A 16455-nucleotide genomic window follows, 5' to 3' on the forward strand; every position below is an offset into this window, starting at 1 on the left:
TCTAACAGATATATTTATTTGGAGAATATTTTAAAAAGTGATTTGCATCTGATTACGATGATGATAATTGATCAGTGGCTCTTTTTAATTGGGGAGAGTATTTAGCGGATATGCAGGAGAACGGCATTGAGAAATGCTATGCATGGTTTTCGCACCATGCATATCAGAACATATTTTAAAAATCTAGTTGCATATGGAGAAAGGGCAATCTCTGTGTTGGCCATAAGTCTCCGATTTTCATTTTGATCGGTGCTCCGTTGCAAAGTGTAGCCGAGGGAGGTAAAAAATGAGGGTCCGCAGATAGATGACCAGAGACGCAGGTCCCTCTCCCAAGGGTCTGATCCCCGGGGCAAGGGGAGGAAAAGACAAGGCAGACGACTCTGGAGCTCGTGCTGCCCAGGACGCGGGCGTTCCCGAGCTCGGTCGGAGCAAGCGGAGGTCTCGGAGTGGTGGAAGGGCCAGGCAAACCCGAGGAGGCCTCCGCGCTTGGAGCTCGGGCCTACCTCCGCCTGGTTTAGCCACCTGCCAGACAGATCCCAGGGATTTAAAAAAAAGCATCGGCTTTAACGGGTGTTGCTGTTTCTTCTCCTGGCCTCTGTGCACCAGAAACCAAACGTTAGACCTGCTGGATTAAATTTTTTTTAAAAAAGCCTCCCCCTCTGCGCGGACACGCGCTCCCACTCGCCTCTACTCCCTCTCCCGCCCTGCGCCACCACATTCCCATTCAGCTGCAACGATATGCGCAGAGGAGCTGCGCAGTCGCAGGGCTTGAATTAGGCGCCATCGGGCTCGGTAGTAGCCCTGCTGCTCCCTGATTGGCAGCTCCCTGGCCCGGAGCCAGCCTATTGGGAGGCCTGTTTACGCCGAGTGAGTGGCACGAGCTCCCGGCCGAGGAGGGCCGCGCGGCCAATCAGCGCGCGGGCTGCTCGGGGCTGAGTGGCACGAGCTTATTAGTATGCAGGGCCCGTGGCTCGCCGCGCCGGCTGCAGGTTTGAGAGCCGTTCTGGATGGGCTCGCTAGAGTCGTTGTTGTGGAAGCGGTGCATTTACAGTGCAACAGTCAGCACATTGAAAATACCAATAGGAATACAAAACAAAGTCACATTTACTGGTTTAATTGTATTGCATTCAGTTGTATCCAGGAAACAGCCTCCAGTAAGTAACTGAAATTGCTTTCATTTTTTTGTTTTTCTATTTTTATTATTATTTTGGCTTTGGGGATTTACATTTTTTTTTCTAGTAAGAGAAATTCAGGGTTGCGATGTTAAGAAATATATATCTTCCCTTTAAAAAACTCCGTTATAATGTGGAGCAGGCTTTTTTTTTTTAAAGATGGACTGTATATGAGAGCGATTTTTTTTCCTCTGAAAAATCTTATCGATCGGTTTAAAATTCCCCCCGTAATGTGTCCTTGCTTTGCTCTGAGCTCTTGTTGTCGCGATCGACACCTAGCATTAAAAATAAATAATCGCAACAGGACAGGGACAGCCAGGCTGCGTCCCGCGCCAGCGGCGCGGGCGGCTCCGGGCGGACAGTTGGCTAGGTCCTGGACGCCGCCAACGCGCGCCCGGCTCTGGCGGCGCCACCAACGAACCCCAATTGTTTGCCCCCACCCCCCACCCCCGCTCCCCTTCCCCGAGCAGTCCTGGTCGGCCCCGCCCGGTCGCTCTGCGACGCAGGGAACCGGCCGGCTCGTGGTGGCCAAGGCGGCCAGGTCCGCTGACAGAGGGGCTTTCCGGCTGCCGGCTGGGTGCAGAGTTAGGGGCTCGGACGGGGAGGGGTAATGGCGAGCTTTTCGGGGTTTCGCTTTCCAGAGACTAATTCATTTCAAAACATTACAGAATTTTTTCTGCCTGGGGTAAGGGTGGAGAAGTGGGCCGAGCGAGGCGAGCGCAGCGGGGCGTTCTCACCGCGCGCGTTCGGGGCAGCGCTCGGGGCTCAGGCCTCGACCCTCGGGATGGAGTCTGCGGGCGGGTGCGCCCTGGGGCGCGGGGTCCGGCGCGGCCCCGCTATTCAGTCCTCTCCCGGGGGGGCGGGCGCGGCCGTTTCGCAGGGAGCGGGTTCTGCGGCGGCGCTCCAGCAGCCTGCGCGCCGGTGTGCGCCTGGTCCTAGCTCAGCAGGCAGCCCCCCCCCACACACACACCCGGCGCCCGCGCGCCCAGAGACGGCGCCGGGGGAGGCAAACGGGAAGGGGTCCTCGTCCTTGGCGTGCAGCCTAAGGGAGGGTGGGTTTTTAGGTGCATGACCTAAAACCAAACCAAAGGTGAAGGAACTCCACATCCATGAACGCTCGAGCCAGGCGAAGAGGGGACGGCTGTTCTGGGGACCGCGCCCCGCCACCCCGGGGAGAAGCCTGGCTTTCTGAGGTTCGTTTCTTTTCAGAATGCCCTTGTCAGCGATTCTCCGGCCGGCGCGGGGTCCCCTGCCCGCCTCCGCTTGCGCTCCGCTTCCTCCCTTAGACCAGCTGGCCTCGGGCTGCGGCGCTGTCCTCTGCGGTAGCCACTCCTAGAGCTGGGGGGAGGGGGCTCGGAGCCCTGGGACTCAGGGGTGGCGGCTACCCGGCTCCGGGCCCAGGCCTTGTGGCCGTCGCGCGTCCCCGGCCCGCTCCCTGCCCGGCTTGGGTTCCGCAGGCCCCGGGAGCCGCGCGCGGCAGACGAGGCGGCGCGGCGCCGCCACTCCCCGGGAGCAAAGAACACAAAGAAAAGCCTCCTCCAATCCGGTAAGAATCGCAGCGGCACAGACGGGCGGCGATAATCAACCCCCTGTTTTCGTAAAAAGTCTAGCAGGCTGGCAAAGAAGGCTCAGTCGATCCTGCAATCCACCCGCAGGAAGTGGAAGATTAAAATTCCTGCTGGTAGCCGAGCCCGCGTCCCGAGAATCGCGAGCAGCTCGCGCTTTCTCGACAATTTTGAAATTTCTTATTGGAAGAAAGAAACCCCACAGAACAAAAGCATAACACACACGACTCCCCGGAGGCCGCCGGGAAGCCTGGCAACCCCTCGCACGCAGCCCCCGGCCCTCGGCACCTTTGAAGCCGCAGGTTCCCGACCTCCCACCCCTCCTTCTTTCCCTTTGTCCCGCCCCGGGCCCCCCCCACCCCTCCTCCACCAGCGCTCGCCTCGCTGCTGCCCCCAGGCCCCTATTCCGGCGTGGGCAGCCCCTCCTCTGACCCCGGCGAGGGCAACCCCCTCGCCCGGGGCTCCCTCGGCTCTGGCGGCCTGGCACTCGCTTTGCAGGCCCGAGCAGCGGCGAATTGAGTTATTTGTTAGACCGGGGGAGAGCGCTGGCCATCCCCAGAGGGGAGGAAGCCCCGAACCTCTTTGTATGAAGTTAAGAGACAAAGGGAATTCTTTGTGTAGGTCTCGTTTATTTACAATGCAAAAGCTCTCCGAATAAATATTAAAAAAGCTTATCAGCTGAGCAAATATGTATTCACTTAATACATTATGTTTTCGGTTATAGATTAAATCTAACACAAAATAGTCTGCAAATAAGACGTTGTAGAACCCGTAGCATTAAATATAGCAATTTAAAGTGGTGTCTACGAAATGGAAAACATCTTAATCTCTTTGTTGTCACGGTGGGACGGCTTAAAAAAATCAGAAGATTTTCTGCAAAGTTCACAATTAACATTGAGCCTATCCATCTACCTTTTGTTGGAGGTGATATCAGTCAAAACAATGCAGACTTAGGAAATGAGAAATATGCAAAAGGAAAGTGGTCCCCGCGGGCGCAGGGCCGTGCGGTTCTTGTCCCTTGCTCCCTCGCGCCGCACTCAGCGTCTGAAATTATCCCCAATTTCGCCTCGGAGTGGACTCTCTGCGTTGGGTGGGGGTGGAAGAGAAGGGAGGTGGGGGCATTTTTATGTGGCCCTGCCAGGAGGTGGAGGTGGACGACGGAGGCCCGAGGTCTGCTGGGACCCGAGGGCAGGCGGGCAAAGGTTGCGCTGGGCCCAGCCGACTCTCTGCGGCCCGAGGGCCGAGCCAGGCGGCGCAGACCCCGGGTCCCCAGGCCGCCTGGCCGCGCAGAGACCGGCCCCGGCTCGGCGACCCCAGGCAGGCGCTGAAGGGAGAGATCCTGTGACCGATTTGGGTCGTTGAGAGAAAACAATTTCTGACTCTCAAGGCGACCCCCCACCCCCACCCCACCCAAGCCCCCAATCCGCAGAGGAAGATCCTGGGTGACTCTGATTGGGGGGTGGGGTGATTGTTCCAGCATCGCCGGGAAGCTCCTGACTCAGGGACGGCAGGTCGGGCACTGCAGCGTGGCGGCCCAGGTGACGCCGGTGGCGGACGCAGACGCCCGGGCTCCGGGGAGCTGGCCCGGGGTCCTGGCTCGGTGCTGCGGGGTGGGGGCCTGGTCCTGTTGGGGCGGGGAGTAGGGGGAGGCGGGTTCAAAAGAATGGACCGAAAGATGTATAGGGGGATGGGAAAGCAGAGAAAAGGAAGGTTATAAAAAAAAAACCTCTTGAGTTACAATCAATAAAATTACTCGCTTAATTAGCATGGTTATTCGGTTAAGCGGAATGCAGTAAAAGCTGGACCTCGGAATGAGGCGGGGAGAGGAAAAAAGCGAAGCGTGGACGTGGACCCCAGGCCTTTTCCTCCGAGACACCTTGGGGCAGCGGGGGAGGGGAGAGGGTGTGCGTGTGAGTGTGTGTGTGCGCGCGTGATGGCTTCGCAGATTTGGGTTTTTATCACCCAGTGCAGCCAGCAGCCTTCCTCCGCGGCGCCCTCGTCGCAGGGACCCGCGGGGACGCGAAAGGGAAGCGGCGAGCTGTGCGGCCGGGTTCCCCCAGGCTCCTCTGGCTCGAGCGTGGCCGGGACGGTGCGTGTGCGCTCGGGGACCAGGGCGGCCCGGGTGGTCCGGCGCGTGCGCGTGCAGCGGGGAGACACGCCGAGTATTTGGGGCCCGGCCCGGCCGCGACTCCGGGCGGCGGGGGGATGGGGGCAGGCGGGGCGGGGACCCCTGGGCAAGCCGAGCCCCCGAGTCACCGAGTATCTTCTGCTTGCCTCCACAGACTATGGACCCACACGGCGGCCGCCGGCTCGGCGCGCGGCCGCCCGCCGAGGAACCCAGCCCGCCGGCGTGCTGACCGGCCCAGCCAACGCCGCCGGTGACCCCGGACACCGCCTCCTCCGCGTCGCCCACACGCGCGCCACCTGCGCGCCGAGCCGCCCCCGGGCCCCGGCCGCACTGCTCCCGAAAGGAGGCGGCGGGCCGGGGCCGGGGCCCGGCATGGATGGCCGCGACTTCGCGCCGCCGCCGCATCTGCTGTCGGAGCGCGGGAGCCTGGGCCACCGCAGCTCCGCCGCTGCTGCGCGCCTCGCCCCGGCCGGGCCCGCTGCACAGCCCCCGGCGCACTTCCAGCCCGGAAAGTACTTCCCGTCGCCGCTGCCCATGGCTTCGCACACAGGTCAGTGCCGGCCGGGGCGGGCGCGGGAGAGGAGGCCCAGCCGCGAGGTGGGCACAGTCAAGGGTGTAATGCGCGCCCGCCCCTCCTCTCCTTGGAGCATTTGCGGAGAAGCCTTCGGTTTCATTTCCCTGCTCTGGCACCGGTGGCAGCCCGCTCGCGGAGCAGCTCCCCGCAGGCCCCCGAGCAGGATCATCGTGGTTTAGAGCGGCCTTCCCCGGGGTCTCCCCGGGGTCTCCGAGGGGCAGCCCCGAGCCGGCTAAAAATAAAGCCTTTCCGATCCTGCCACCCTCCCCCACCCCTTCCTGCAGAAGAACAATTCCGCGGAAACCTCATTTCTGCATTTTGCATTCACATCCTTAAGACATTCCGGGGCTAGGACAACGAGGCACTTTCTGCGGGAACAAAACGGCTGTTGTGACTGGGGTGAGGGGCGCGGGGTGCGCCGCGGCCTCGTGGATTAGGGCGGTGTGTGCACGGAGTAAGCGTTAATAGGGACTGCTGGTGTAAGACGAGCAAATCCTGTTTCTATATAAAGCCTTGAAGTGTCAGGGCGAGAATGGGTTTGCAGGGGATGCATTTGCTTTAACAAGTGCTTCTGGTATCCTGCTAAAGCCGGACAAAGCATCGCCAGAGAGTGGCCCAGCCTCACGGCTCGCAGCCCAGGGGGAGGGCAGCGCCCGGCGCCGCCTCGGCTGGGGGTGGCGCGGGGGCACCTCAGGATTTCGGTGCAGGCGAGTGCGCAGCGAATTTGCTCCAAGAGGAGAGAGCTGAGGGCCGCCCGGCGCTCCCGTCCTCTCGGATCCCCTCCCGGAGAGGAGAGGGTCGGTTTCTGGCAGAGCTGACCCAGGCCTCCAGAGCAGTCCGCCTCTCCGGTGGCTTCGATATTACTGTTGAGCCAGGTCAGAAGAGAAGTAGGGCCAGGGGGAGGGTGGTGAAAAGGCAGCTACCTCGATTAGATCCTGGAGGTCGCTGACCAGCACCCACTGAGTTTGCAGGAGGCCAGCGGGGCTCTGCGGGGGGGGGGGGGGGGGGGGGTGACCCGCTGGCCACCCGTGAAGGCTGGCTTGCTTTTGTTTACAGTTTGTTCTAAACATCAGAAATGTTGTTTGCCGCTTTTTTTGTTGTCGTTAATTTGGCAGTAACAGTTATTATTGCTAGCTTGATGAACTGTGAATACTAATAAAATTATGTCTGCTTTAATGGGATTACAATTAGTGTGTGGATTAAAACCGATGGCAGAGTTGGGCTAGAAGGGAAAATGTCAGAAGAGAGGGCAGTCAGAAAGAAAAACGTAAATTTCCTAAAAAGAAAAAATATGAGAAATCCCGCGTACTTACTAATGGGCTTTTAGCATTTACCACACGAGGAGATTCAAAAAGTTAAAGGGAGCCGGCATGGAGGGGCTGGACTCCTGGCTCTCCTGGAACCAGCCCCACGCTGCTGTGTTTCCTGTTGCAGTGCAAGCCTTCTGCACGCCTGCCCGTTCTCCTCTTCCTTGCTCTTCTTGCCTTCTCTTTTTTCTTCTCTAGATTTATAACTCAAGAGACAAAAAGTACTTGCCTGGGCAATTGGTGATTTAAAAATATCAGTCCTGCTGTCCCTGCAGTTCACTGTGTCTCCTGCGCCTGCATTGGAGATGCTGCCCACCCAGCGCGGCCCACATTGGGGGGCTGTGAGTGGGGGCTCTTGGTGGCAGCAGGGACAGAGCCACAGCTTCCCTAACAGCCCCTGCTTCTGGCTGCAGGCTAGTGGCCCCTACTAGGAGTAGGGAGGCTGAGCCTGCAGGTTGGGGGATGGGGAGGGAGCACCCCCCCCACCCCCCCCCTCCCGCCCCCATTGCCATGCTCTCTAGCCTAGCAGGTAACAGAATCATAGAAACAAGGGTTTGGAAAGGCCCCTGACCCCAAGGCTTTCCTTGTGATGCACAGGCAAGCTGGGGCCATCCCCCCTGGGGAGGCTCTGCCAGGCCGCATTCCCTTTCAGTTCAGGTCACTGCTGCCTCCTCATCTCCTTCACCAGCTCACAGCCTGGCCAGGTCCTGGTCAGCTGCCATTTCCCCTTTCTGCCATATTTCCAGGTGCAGGCACCAAGGAATCAGGTGGGAACGTGGTTGGGTGGCCCGAACCTTTGTCTTGCTCATTCCAAGTTTGACCATGTGGTTCTTGGAGAGTAGGCCCTGGGGGATTTGGAGAAACTAGGCTGAGCGTCTGTGTCCTTGACCAAACCCTACCAGCCTCCCCCACACGCAGGGTGCTCTAGAGGGCGCTGGAGGCCCTCAGGGCATCCTCAGATGGGGGCTGGAGGGCTACGTGTCGTGTCCCCTGCCCCTGGAGGTCGTTTCCACCCCCCTGGGGGACTGGGGAGACCTCTTGTGCCCGGAGGTGTTCAGCCTATTTGTGATGGAAAGGCTGGCCAAGCGAGTGGGCATCTAGCTACAAACATCTGCTGCTGAAAGCCTTTGAAATTGCTGAAAGCCAGAATATTGCATTGGTTTTTGAAATTTATCTATGTCAATTTTTTTTAAGGAATTATACCCCAGATTACTTTGTTTTGGTCTATATCTATATATGATCTAATTTAGAAAGAAAAAAGTATAATTAAGTTAAAAATTTTTTGTGTCTCGTGTGGATTTCCAAATGGCCAGCTTGGCGGACTTCCTTCCCGTTTCCGCGGATGGCCTTGGGTCCGCAGGCCACGCTGCAGCATCCCAGCTGCCCCTCCCAACACTGACTGCCCCACTGAAAGGAAAATTGCTCGGGGCTCTTTTCTATTTGTCTGGCTGTAACAGGGGAGTAGGATCTACCATCAGACATGGAGTCCCTGGCTTCTGAGGACTGCTCGGCACTGGCACGGCCACCTGCGCTGGGCCAAGGGTCTCCCTCCCCGCCCGCTGCCTGTGCTGTCCTTGTCATCCCCACCCAGTGCTTTCAGAATGTCAGGTTGAGAGACCCTGATGGGATGTTGGGCTCCAAGGCTGCTTCTATTGTTTTTCTAAAAATGAAAGTGCTGGCAGCTTTATAATCGGGCTGTAGGGTTTTATGGTAAAGTGCTGTTCCAGTAACCTTGTCACCGAAAGGTGCAATTAAAACGTTTGGAATCATTATTTTTAGTGCAGTGTTAGATTTTGTCTCTAATACAGATGGTCTGGAGGCAAAGCTGTGAAATCTAGGGGGGAATAAAGGAAAATCAACAACGCATCAACCCAAGATTTTTCATCAGCACTCCTGCCTGGGGCAATTGGGGATCACGCCTCTCCCCGAACGCGTGTAATGAGGAGGCAGCCTGGCTTGGGAGAAGCCTGGGCCCTGCCTCCCTGCTGCCGGGTCAGCTCCTGTCCTCCATCCTTCTGTGTACATCCCCCCTACAGGGCCAAGCCTTGGAGAATCCGGGTCTCCACCCAAGGGAGGTGGAGGTGCCGATCCAGTCTTGGTTTCAGCAATCTGGCTGTGGGCTGGGTTCTCCCCTCTGCCCCGTCTCTTATCTTCTTTGGGGTATAAATGGCCCTGTCTGGAAGCCAGGTGCCGTGGGCCTGAGGGTATTGGGAGTAAACCGGGCAGCAGGTCCCTTCTGGTGAGAGAACTGCAGACTCTTTCCTGCTAAAAGTGCTTCTGATCAACAGTCTGAAAAAGAAAAAAAAGAAAAATGCAGTAGAGGGAAAAAGATAATTTCCTAGTGTGAAAAGACCCCATCAAAGGTTCCCCCTCCCTCTATATGTGATATTTTTTTGTAAAGAAAAAAATAACATTTTCATAAATACCTCATTAACTCAATGACACGATGGAGTGTTTCTGCAACAGTTACCAACGTTAAGTAGGTGTGAAAAGAGTTACTTTCTGAAGACTACCCATCCTGCTCTGTAAGTGACAGAACCAGACATCAAAGCTGCCCGCCTAGCCTCCGAGCCCCGGGAATCCAGCGGCTGGGCTGCGTAGACTGGCCAGGCTGTGGCTGCCTCCCTGTCCCACTGTAGCCATTTTCGGAATGTGGATTTTTTTCTCAGTGGGGCTTGTGCTGCCCCGCCATGTCTGATTATTCCTATAAGGATTATTCCTATAAGGATATATAGGAATATCCAGGTCACGTGAGTAATAAGGCAAATTAGTGAGCAAGGCAGGGAGTGGCCTTGTGCAAACTGCACGTCTCCCCTAGAAAACACGGGCACCCCCAAATGCTCCCCGGTTATTCTTAGAAATCTCCCTCCTCTTGCTGTGAGCCTGGGTTCAACAGCCGGCACAGACAGGACAAAACGCATAGGAGGCTGTTGGAATAACATGGATGAGGCTAAAAATACCCCTCAGAAACACACATAAAAAAGCCAAATCCAACAACAGAATGAGCTAAAAATATTCCAGACTTTGGCAAAGAGCACAGAGTTAAATAAATTATACAAGAGCCATTCATGGGAGCAAGTTGACTTTCTCTCTTACGGGAACTTGGTTCAAGCTAATAAAAATAATAATTTACTAGCCACTGAGCTTTGCATGAGTTTAAATTTAATTGGTGGGGCTTCTGGCATTTGTCACTTCTTGGCGATTAGTGGGCTTGCCCTGGCCTGGGGTGGGATGGGGAGGGGCTGCTAGGCCTGGGTCCTTGGAAGCAGAGGCAGTGTCCCCCGAGGGGCGGGGCCTGGGGGCAAGGGCAGGATGCCCAGGAGGCCAGAGGAGGAGGGAAGCTGCAGGGGTTGGGCAGAGAAGGCAGGGTGGGGCTATTTTAATTTGATAGATGATGGTACACCTTTAAGAGTGTGTTTTAACAATCAAGATACACTCCAGCAAGTTGATAGGATGTTCGCTGTCAACTTACATATGTCATCGGAGCGAGCTGTGAGCGTAAATAATGTGCAAGAGCATGCGGGTTGCACTGCAGCCTCTTGGAGCCCAGCAGGTAGCACCCCTGTCCCCTGGTGGACGCTTCTCTCCCCTGATGTCTAGGGGCAGCAGCCAGAGGAGGACAGGAGTGGAGGCATTTTGGTTGGGGTCTTTGCTCCCTGGGGAGTTCCCAGATCTCCCCACCAAAATAAGAGCACCAGACGGCTTGCTCAGCAAAACCATTGCAGTACCATCTGAGACTGGAATTGCAGCATTGGCTGGTGTCTTTTCAGGCAGCAGATGTCTAAGTTCAGCCATTTCCCAGGAATGTTAAACTTCCACCCTGGGATTCGGGTCAGGGTGACCCTCTTTGCTCTCTCCCTTTCCTAGCTTGCTCTTAACCAAATGCCCCTGGAAATCCCAGCAGGCCCTCCTAACTCCCAAAGGACTACACTTCCCAGAATGCCCCTGATCTAGATCCAGGGTCTGAGCCTGGGACTGGCCTTGAGCCGGCAATTCCCAACCACAGAGAGAGTTCAGCCAGTGCTGCTGGGAATGAGTGCTATCTGGCAGGGGGCCTTGGTCGCCACCCAGCACCCCCTGCCCTTCCTCCTGAAAGAGGCCTCTGGGCCCAGCCTGGCTTCCTCCCTACCATAAATATCTGAATATAGGCCCCAACATATGGGAGCTGCCCCTCTGCCCCACGGATCCTGTGTAGCAGCTGCTTTGACTGGCATGACCAGAGTCTCTGGGGGATTCCCACCAGACCTCCTGATCTTAGCCCATTGCACGTGCCCTCCTTCAGAGTGGGCTTCTCAGAGGGTCTCTGGTCACAGTGGTGAGGGGCTGGACTGGAAGGGATGTGGGGACTCTGTCTGGGTAGCATCAGACTGGTCCCTGCCTAGGGAGTCCTACAAGAAAATCCTGCACAGCCTTTGGGGTGGTGCCCCACTAGCCTCACATCCTCAAACAGCAGTAGCTCCCTGCCTTATTGATACCATGTTGACCAGCATCCACCCTGAATGACTGCTGGCAGTTTCCAAAAAGAAACTATCCCCCCAGGACAGAGGCACTGCCTTAGGCTCTTCTTAAGGAAGAGGTAAGGTAAAAGGACTCATCCTTACCTGTCCAGAGAAGATTCTCAAACCAGCCATTGCCAGCAGCTTTCTGGAGGGGTGGCCTCCCTAGGGCGCTGCCTGAAAAAGGTCCTCCCAGAGGGTCTATTCAGCCTTGCGTCACATTACTTTAGCTACACTCTGTGACTTTAGGGCTTCAGGTTTGCCCTAAAGTCTGTCTGTTTGGCAGATAGGCAACTGCTCTGCGTGGTTACCACCCGCTTTGCCCACCAGGGAACTGCTCGCCGGGGTTCCCCAATCCCCATGAACCTCTGGAGCCTCCTTTCTCCCATCAAAGACTCAGTATTACAAGGCAATGACAAAATCACAATTGGCATTCAATGACTAGAAAATGCCCCGCAGCCCGGGGTCCAGGCCTTGGAAGCCTGCGGGCGTGGGGCCGCTGCTGCCTCAGCTCTGATGCACTGCCCGCTGACGTTTTTATGGGATAATATACCGTTTAGATCACGCAGGCCTATTTGTCAGTGGGCCGCCCCTGTTTATTGTGATATATAATATTACTGCCTCCCATGGCCCTGCAAGCAGCTGCCACTGGAGGACTAGGGACTGGTTGGAACTGGGCATGGGCTCAGAGGAGGGCGTGGGGGGCACCCTGGCCTGGTTGTGAGGTCGGCGCTGGGTTTGCAGCAGGCCGCGGACCTGGCAGCTGGGCGTCCTGCGCCCAAGCTGGGAACCAGCCAGGCTGGCATCTGAGGGCTGCTGCAGCTGTCCAGACGATTAGGTTCCAGATTGGATCAGCCAGGAAGCACTTTTTTGTTTTCATTCTGACCTGGGGTTGGGGGAAGAGGAGGAGGGAATAAACAGGTGGGTTGAGTTCTCTGCCTCTCTCCCTTCCCCCAGACCCCCAATAAAGAGTCAAGTATCTTTAGATGCAAAGACTTTTGAGGCTGGGGGGGAACCCACTGTGTGTCTGCAACCAGAAGGAAAGATGAAGCAGTCTCTCTACCTCCTCGGTGTAGGGACTTGGCTTTCCACTGGAAATTTGTAGAAATGGGGGGAGACAAGGATGGATATGCTGCCCATAGAGGCCTCTGTGCAGGCAGCCTGGAGGCAGTGCCTTCTTGGGATACCCCACCAAGAAAGAGAATCCTTAGCTCAATGGAACAAGAACTAAAGCACCGTCTTCTTGGGAAAGGCATGTCTTGGCTGGATCCCTTTGTCCTCCGAGGAAGTGAGGGGCTTCTTGCCTGTGACTTTCACAGGTGGCTCCAGGGGCGGGCTCCATGGCCCCTCCATCACAGAGCCAGGCCAGGCAGGGGCCCCCCTCAAGGCAGGCGTGCTGGGAGCAAAGCTGGGCTGGGTGAGGAGAAGGTGGATTGGGGACAGCCGGACAAGAGACCCAAGGAACCGAGCCCGGGGTGGGGCCGCAGTATTTGAGGTAGGGAAGAGGCTGCACTGCCCAGCCGGTGTCCACCCAGCATCTCACGGCAGCACCGTGTGGCAGGCTCCCTCTCAGACACGGACAGGCATTGCCATCTGGCCAGCCAGTGTTTTATTCGTGGGCAGAAGCAGAGGCCCACCCTGCAGACCCAGATGTCCCCATGGCCAGCCGGCGTGTAACTGCTGAGCCCACATGTGCCCACAGCGTGTGGATGCACGTCACACCCTGCTCACACTGCAGGGCAGGTCTTCACACTCACACTCACACTCACAACTGGCCATCAAGGAATCACATTCCAGTGGCCCCTGGGAGAGCCAGCCAGCCCAGCGACCAGAATGTGTATTCTAGTCTGTTTCCACTTCCCACCACCTGCTCTGTCCTTCAGCTCCTGGCCGCCTGCTAGGTGGAGCCCGCACATCCCCAGTGACCCTCTGGGACAACCCCGGGGCCCCCTCATTCGTCTTTGGCCCTGGTGGGCCGCCTGCCCTGCTGCAGCTCCTTCCTTCTCTCTCTCACTGTGGAGCCCATTCTCCGGCGAACTTGGGCTGGTCTTTTCCCAGCACCGGCCTCAGGCTCCTGCTTCATGTGAAGCCGTTCCCACTTGGAGTTCCTCCAGGAAAGTCTGTCCTCCAGGAGGTGCTGGTCAGCCCCAAGCCTGTTCATGCCTTTCATGCCAGGGAAAGCCTGCTTTCCCTGCCCTCAGGGTCTCCCTAACCGGAGCCCCGCACCTTAGGTCAGCTCTCACGTCTGCCCTTTTCCTTCCACTGTCTCAGCACCCACGCCTGGCCATCTACAGGCTCCAGCCACTGTGCTCCTCTCTCAGCTCCCGTTTGCCTGCCCCTCTTGGAGCTACCCCCCTGCTGGCCCTCCACCTGGGCAGCTTCTACAGCTGCCAGTGCCTGGCCCTCCCCGAGGATCCCACCCACAGCTGGTCCCAGAGGGTCCTGGCCTCACAGCCTTTCAGAGCCCCCAGGTGCTTCTGATGTGTAGCCCAGGTGGGGAATCGCAGCTCTGCGTAGGTTCCTGAGCCCTGAAAGTGTCCCCCCCCAGTTCTGTCCACACGCCCTGCCTCCTTCCCAGGAAGGCCTTCCTGGGTCTCTAGCCCACCTCCTGTCCCGCGTGTTCCCTGGCCACCCTCGGCAGTCTGTCGCACCAGGCCTGGCAGCAGCCCCCGTCAGCCACCACGACTAGCGCCTGTGGGGCTGGTGCCCTTCCCCACAATGGGGCACCTTCCCCATGGGACTGCAAGGTCCTGAGTCTGGGGTGTCTGTGTCCTCTGTCGCTTTGTACCCTCCCAGAGCTGGGCCTGGCTGTCGCTGGCCTCCCTCCCACCCAGGATGGTGAAGGCCATAAGGGGGGTGTGCATGCCCATCCACGCTTGAGTGGCATGCATGCACCTGTGGGCATGAAGAGAGCCTGTCTGGTTTTTCTCCTGCAAGTTCACCCCACCCTGGAAAAGAGGGGAGGTAACATTCAGCTGAGGGAGAATCAAGTTAGGAGGAGAAAGTGGGAGACAAGCAGAGTTCAAATTGGCCCTGTGTCCTCACTGAAAGCAAAGTGCCCTGCTCCCGTACCTGACCACGGCGTGGGGACATTCATGCTGGCAGCACCCTCCACGTGTCTGCAGTGTGCATGGCCACCTTCTGAGGACCAGATCAGCATCTTGCCTTCCAGAAGCATCTTCTGTCGTCTGCAGAGGCTCCCAGGCTGCGTGCTACATTTTAAAAAGGTGTCAGAGCTAAACAGATTGACAGAGCGAGCTGTTCCCTCCCCTTTAGTGCCACACTCAGTGGCAGGGGATGGGGGGAGGCAGGGAGAGGTCCACTGGGCAATGCAGCCTGGCATCATCCATGTGGCCTGTGGGCTGGTGTCTGGATGCACACGTGTGTGTTTGTGCAGTGGAGGGAGGGGGCCAGTGGGGATAGAACAAGGCCCAGGAGGGGACCGTCCCCTGCAGAGAGACACCATTGCCCCCCACCCCCTCAGTAAAGGAGGGACCCAGTCCCAGGCACTGGATGGGGCTACTTCTTGTCTGTCCCTTGCCTGGTCCCTGGCAGGTGGCTCCCTGACCATCAACATGAGGTTCTGTGTGCGGTGAGGCACCTATGACTGGGGCAGAAGCCCACGGTTTCCCCTGAGTCATAGGGTGCTGGCGGGTGAGGGGGGTGCTGGGGGAGAGCTGTCCCTCCCCCCTATGGTGGAAGTGGAGGCAGGGGCTTGGGGGTACAACCAACCAAAGAAAAATGATGGCTCAGGAGAGACGGGGAGCAGGGAGAAGGCAGGGGCCATGGTCTCACCCCTCGCCCTCTGCAGGTCTCCCTCCTGGGCAGGCTGGGTGTGCCAGCAGGGTCCAAGTGGGCACTGGAGGTCTGTACCACCAGGCCGGGCCCTTTGTGCTGTGCTGTTTTGCTTTCTGGACCTACGAGCTCACTGCTGGTTCACAGGCTCAACACTCAGCCTGGGAAGAGTGCGTGGGGGGGGGCAGTGTCTGGCTGCCCGGACTTCTGGCCGTCAGTGGCCCCTGCCCTGGCCCTTAGGAGCACTGAGACTGGCAGGCTGTGTCCCTCTCTGCGTCTTGGCCTCTTACCTCTAAAATGGGCCATGCCCGGGCCTTGCTGGTGGGTTGTGTGGGACACTGGTGCAGTCCTAGGGGGGTGCCCTCTCCCCACCCCCGGTCAGCTGGTCCTGGGAGCCCATGAGAGCTGGCTGGATGCACACACCTGTACACACCCTTGCCCCAAGACCTGCCCAGAGGCCTGGGGAGGAAGTGACTCACCCTGGGCCTCGCAGGAGGGGTTGTTTCCCTGGGGACAGGCAGGGAGGCACATGGGGGCCTCCTTGGGGGCCCACCTCAAGGGTCCCATTCCCCCCAGCCCCTTTCCATGGTGTCTGTCTTGAGGCCTTAGTCTGACCACAGAATTAGGAAGTGCGGGCCCTGATTCCTGTGCCCTGGGGTCTGTACCTCTCTCACCCTCCGTCTGTGTGGGCTTTGGCTTCTGGGGACCATTGGTATGGAAGGGGAAGCTCGCTGGGCATGTCTGGAGCTTGTCACGGGGTTTGACATCTTGGGCTGGGGGGGCACCAGCCCTGCTCTGAGGCTCTGGAACAGGAGCAGCCTGCAGGTCCTGGAGCCCCTCGCAGTACATTCTGGGAAGCCCTAGACCTGTAGACGGAGCTGGGGTGCTTGGGATGCCCAGCCTGTGCTGGGCTCTGGAGACCGTAGGGAGCCTCCCAGCATCAGAGGTGCGACAGCCCAGGGGGACCCCGGGCAGGACCCCGGCAGAGGGTGCAGGGCTGTCTCTGCCTGGGGTGAGGGGAGGCTCCAGGGCGCCCCCTGGGCTCCTCACACTGGGGGTGCTGCGACCTGGTGGTACTGCCTGTAAACAAACACTGAAAGGTGCTTGGCGGTGTCTCAGAACCCCCTGGGTGGATTCCTCGGGAAGGCATGCTTTGTGAGGTCTCTTTCATCTCTAATTTATGCATGTGAGTGTGAAGAGATGCTGCTGGGGCTGGGGCCCAGGATCCCAGCTCTGAGCTGTGAATGCAGCTTCCCCTACACCTGGCGTAGGTCCTGGGCTTCTCCTCTCTATCCCCTGTCCCGGGTCCACCCTGCCTGGTCCTCAGCTCCCAGCCCTCCCCTGGTGTGGGCGTATCCTGCAGGGCCTGGGCGGCTCCTCCTCCCTGCAGTCCAAACCCTGATCCCAGAGGGGCACCA

At 58.2% G+C, this 16455-nt stretch overlaps 1 protein-coding gene across 4 annotated transcripts in view; it reads left to right on the forward strand.

Annotated features, from left to right (window-relative positions):
• Positions 1-997: 997 nt before the first annotated feature.
• BAHCC1 (BAH domain and coiled-coil containing 1) overlaps positions 998-16455 on the forward strand; it is a 69143-nt gene continuing 53685 nt past the window's right edge. For 3 of the 4 annotated variants that reach the window (XM_058561855.1, XM_058561854.1, XM_058561856.1), the window contains exon 1: positions 5056-5415. In XM_058561855.1, the coding sequence (XP_058417838.1) occupies positions 5238-5415 (178 nt within the window). In that variant the 5' untranslated portion in view covers positions 5056-5237. Of the gene's footprint in view, positions 1155-5019; positions 5416-16455 lie in introns of those variants that run through there. The other variant, XM_058561857.1, reaches the window with a different exon arrangement.

This window comes from Diceros bicornis, chromosome 18 (genome assembly GCF_020826845.1).
Source record: "Diceros bicornis minor isolate mBicDic1 chromosome 18, mDicBic1.mat.cur, whole genome shotgun sequence".
In the NCBI taxonomy this organism is placed as follows: domain Eukaryota; kingdom Metazoa; phylum Chordata; class Mammalia; order Perissodactyla; family Rhinocerotidae; genus Diceros; species Diceros bicornis.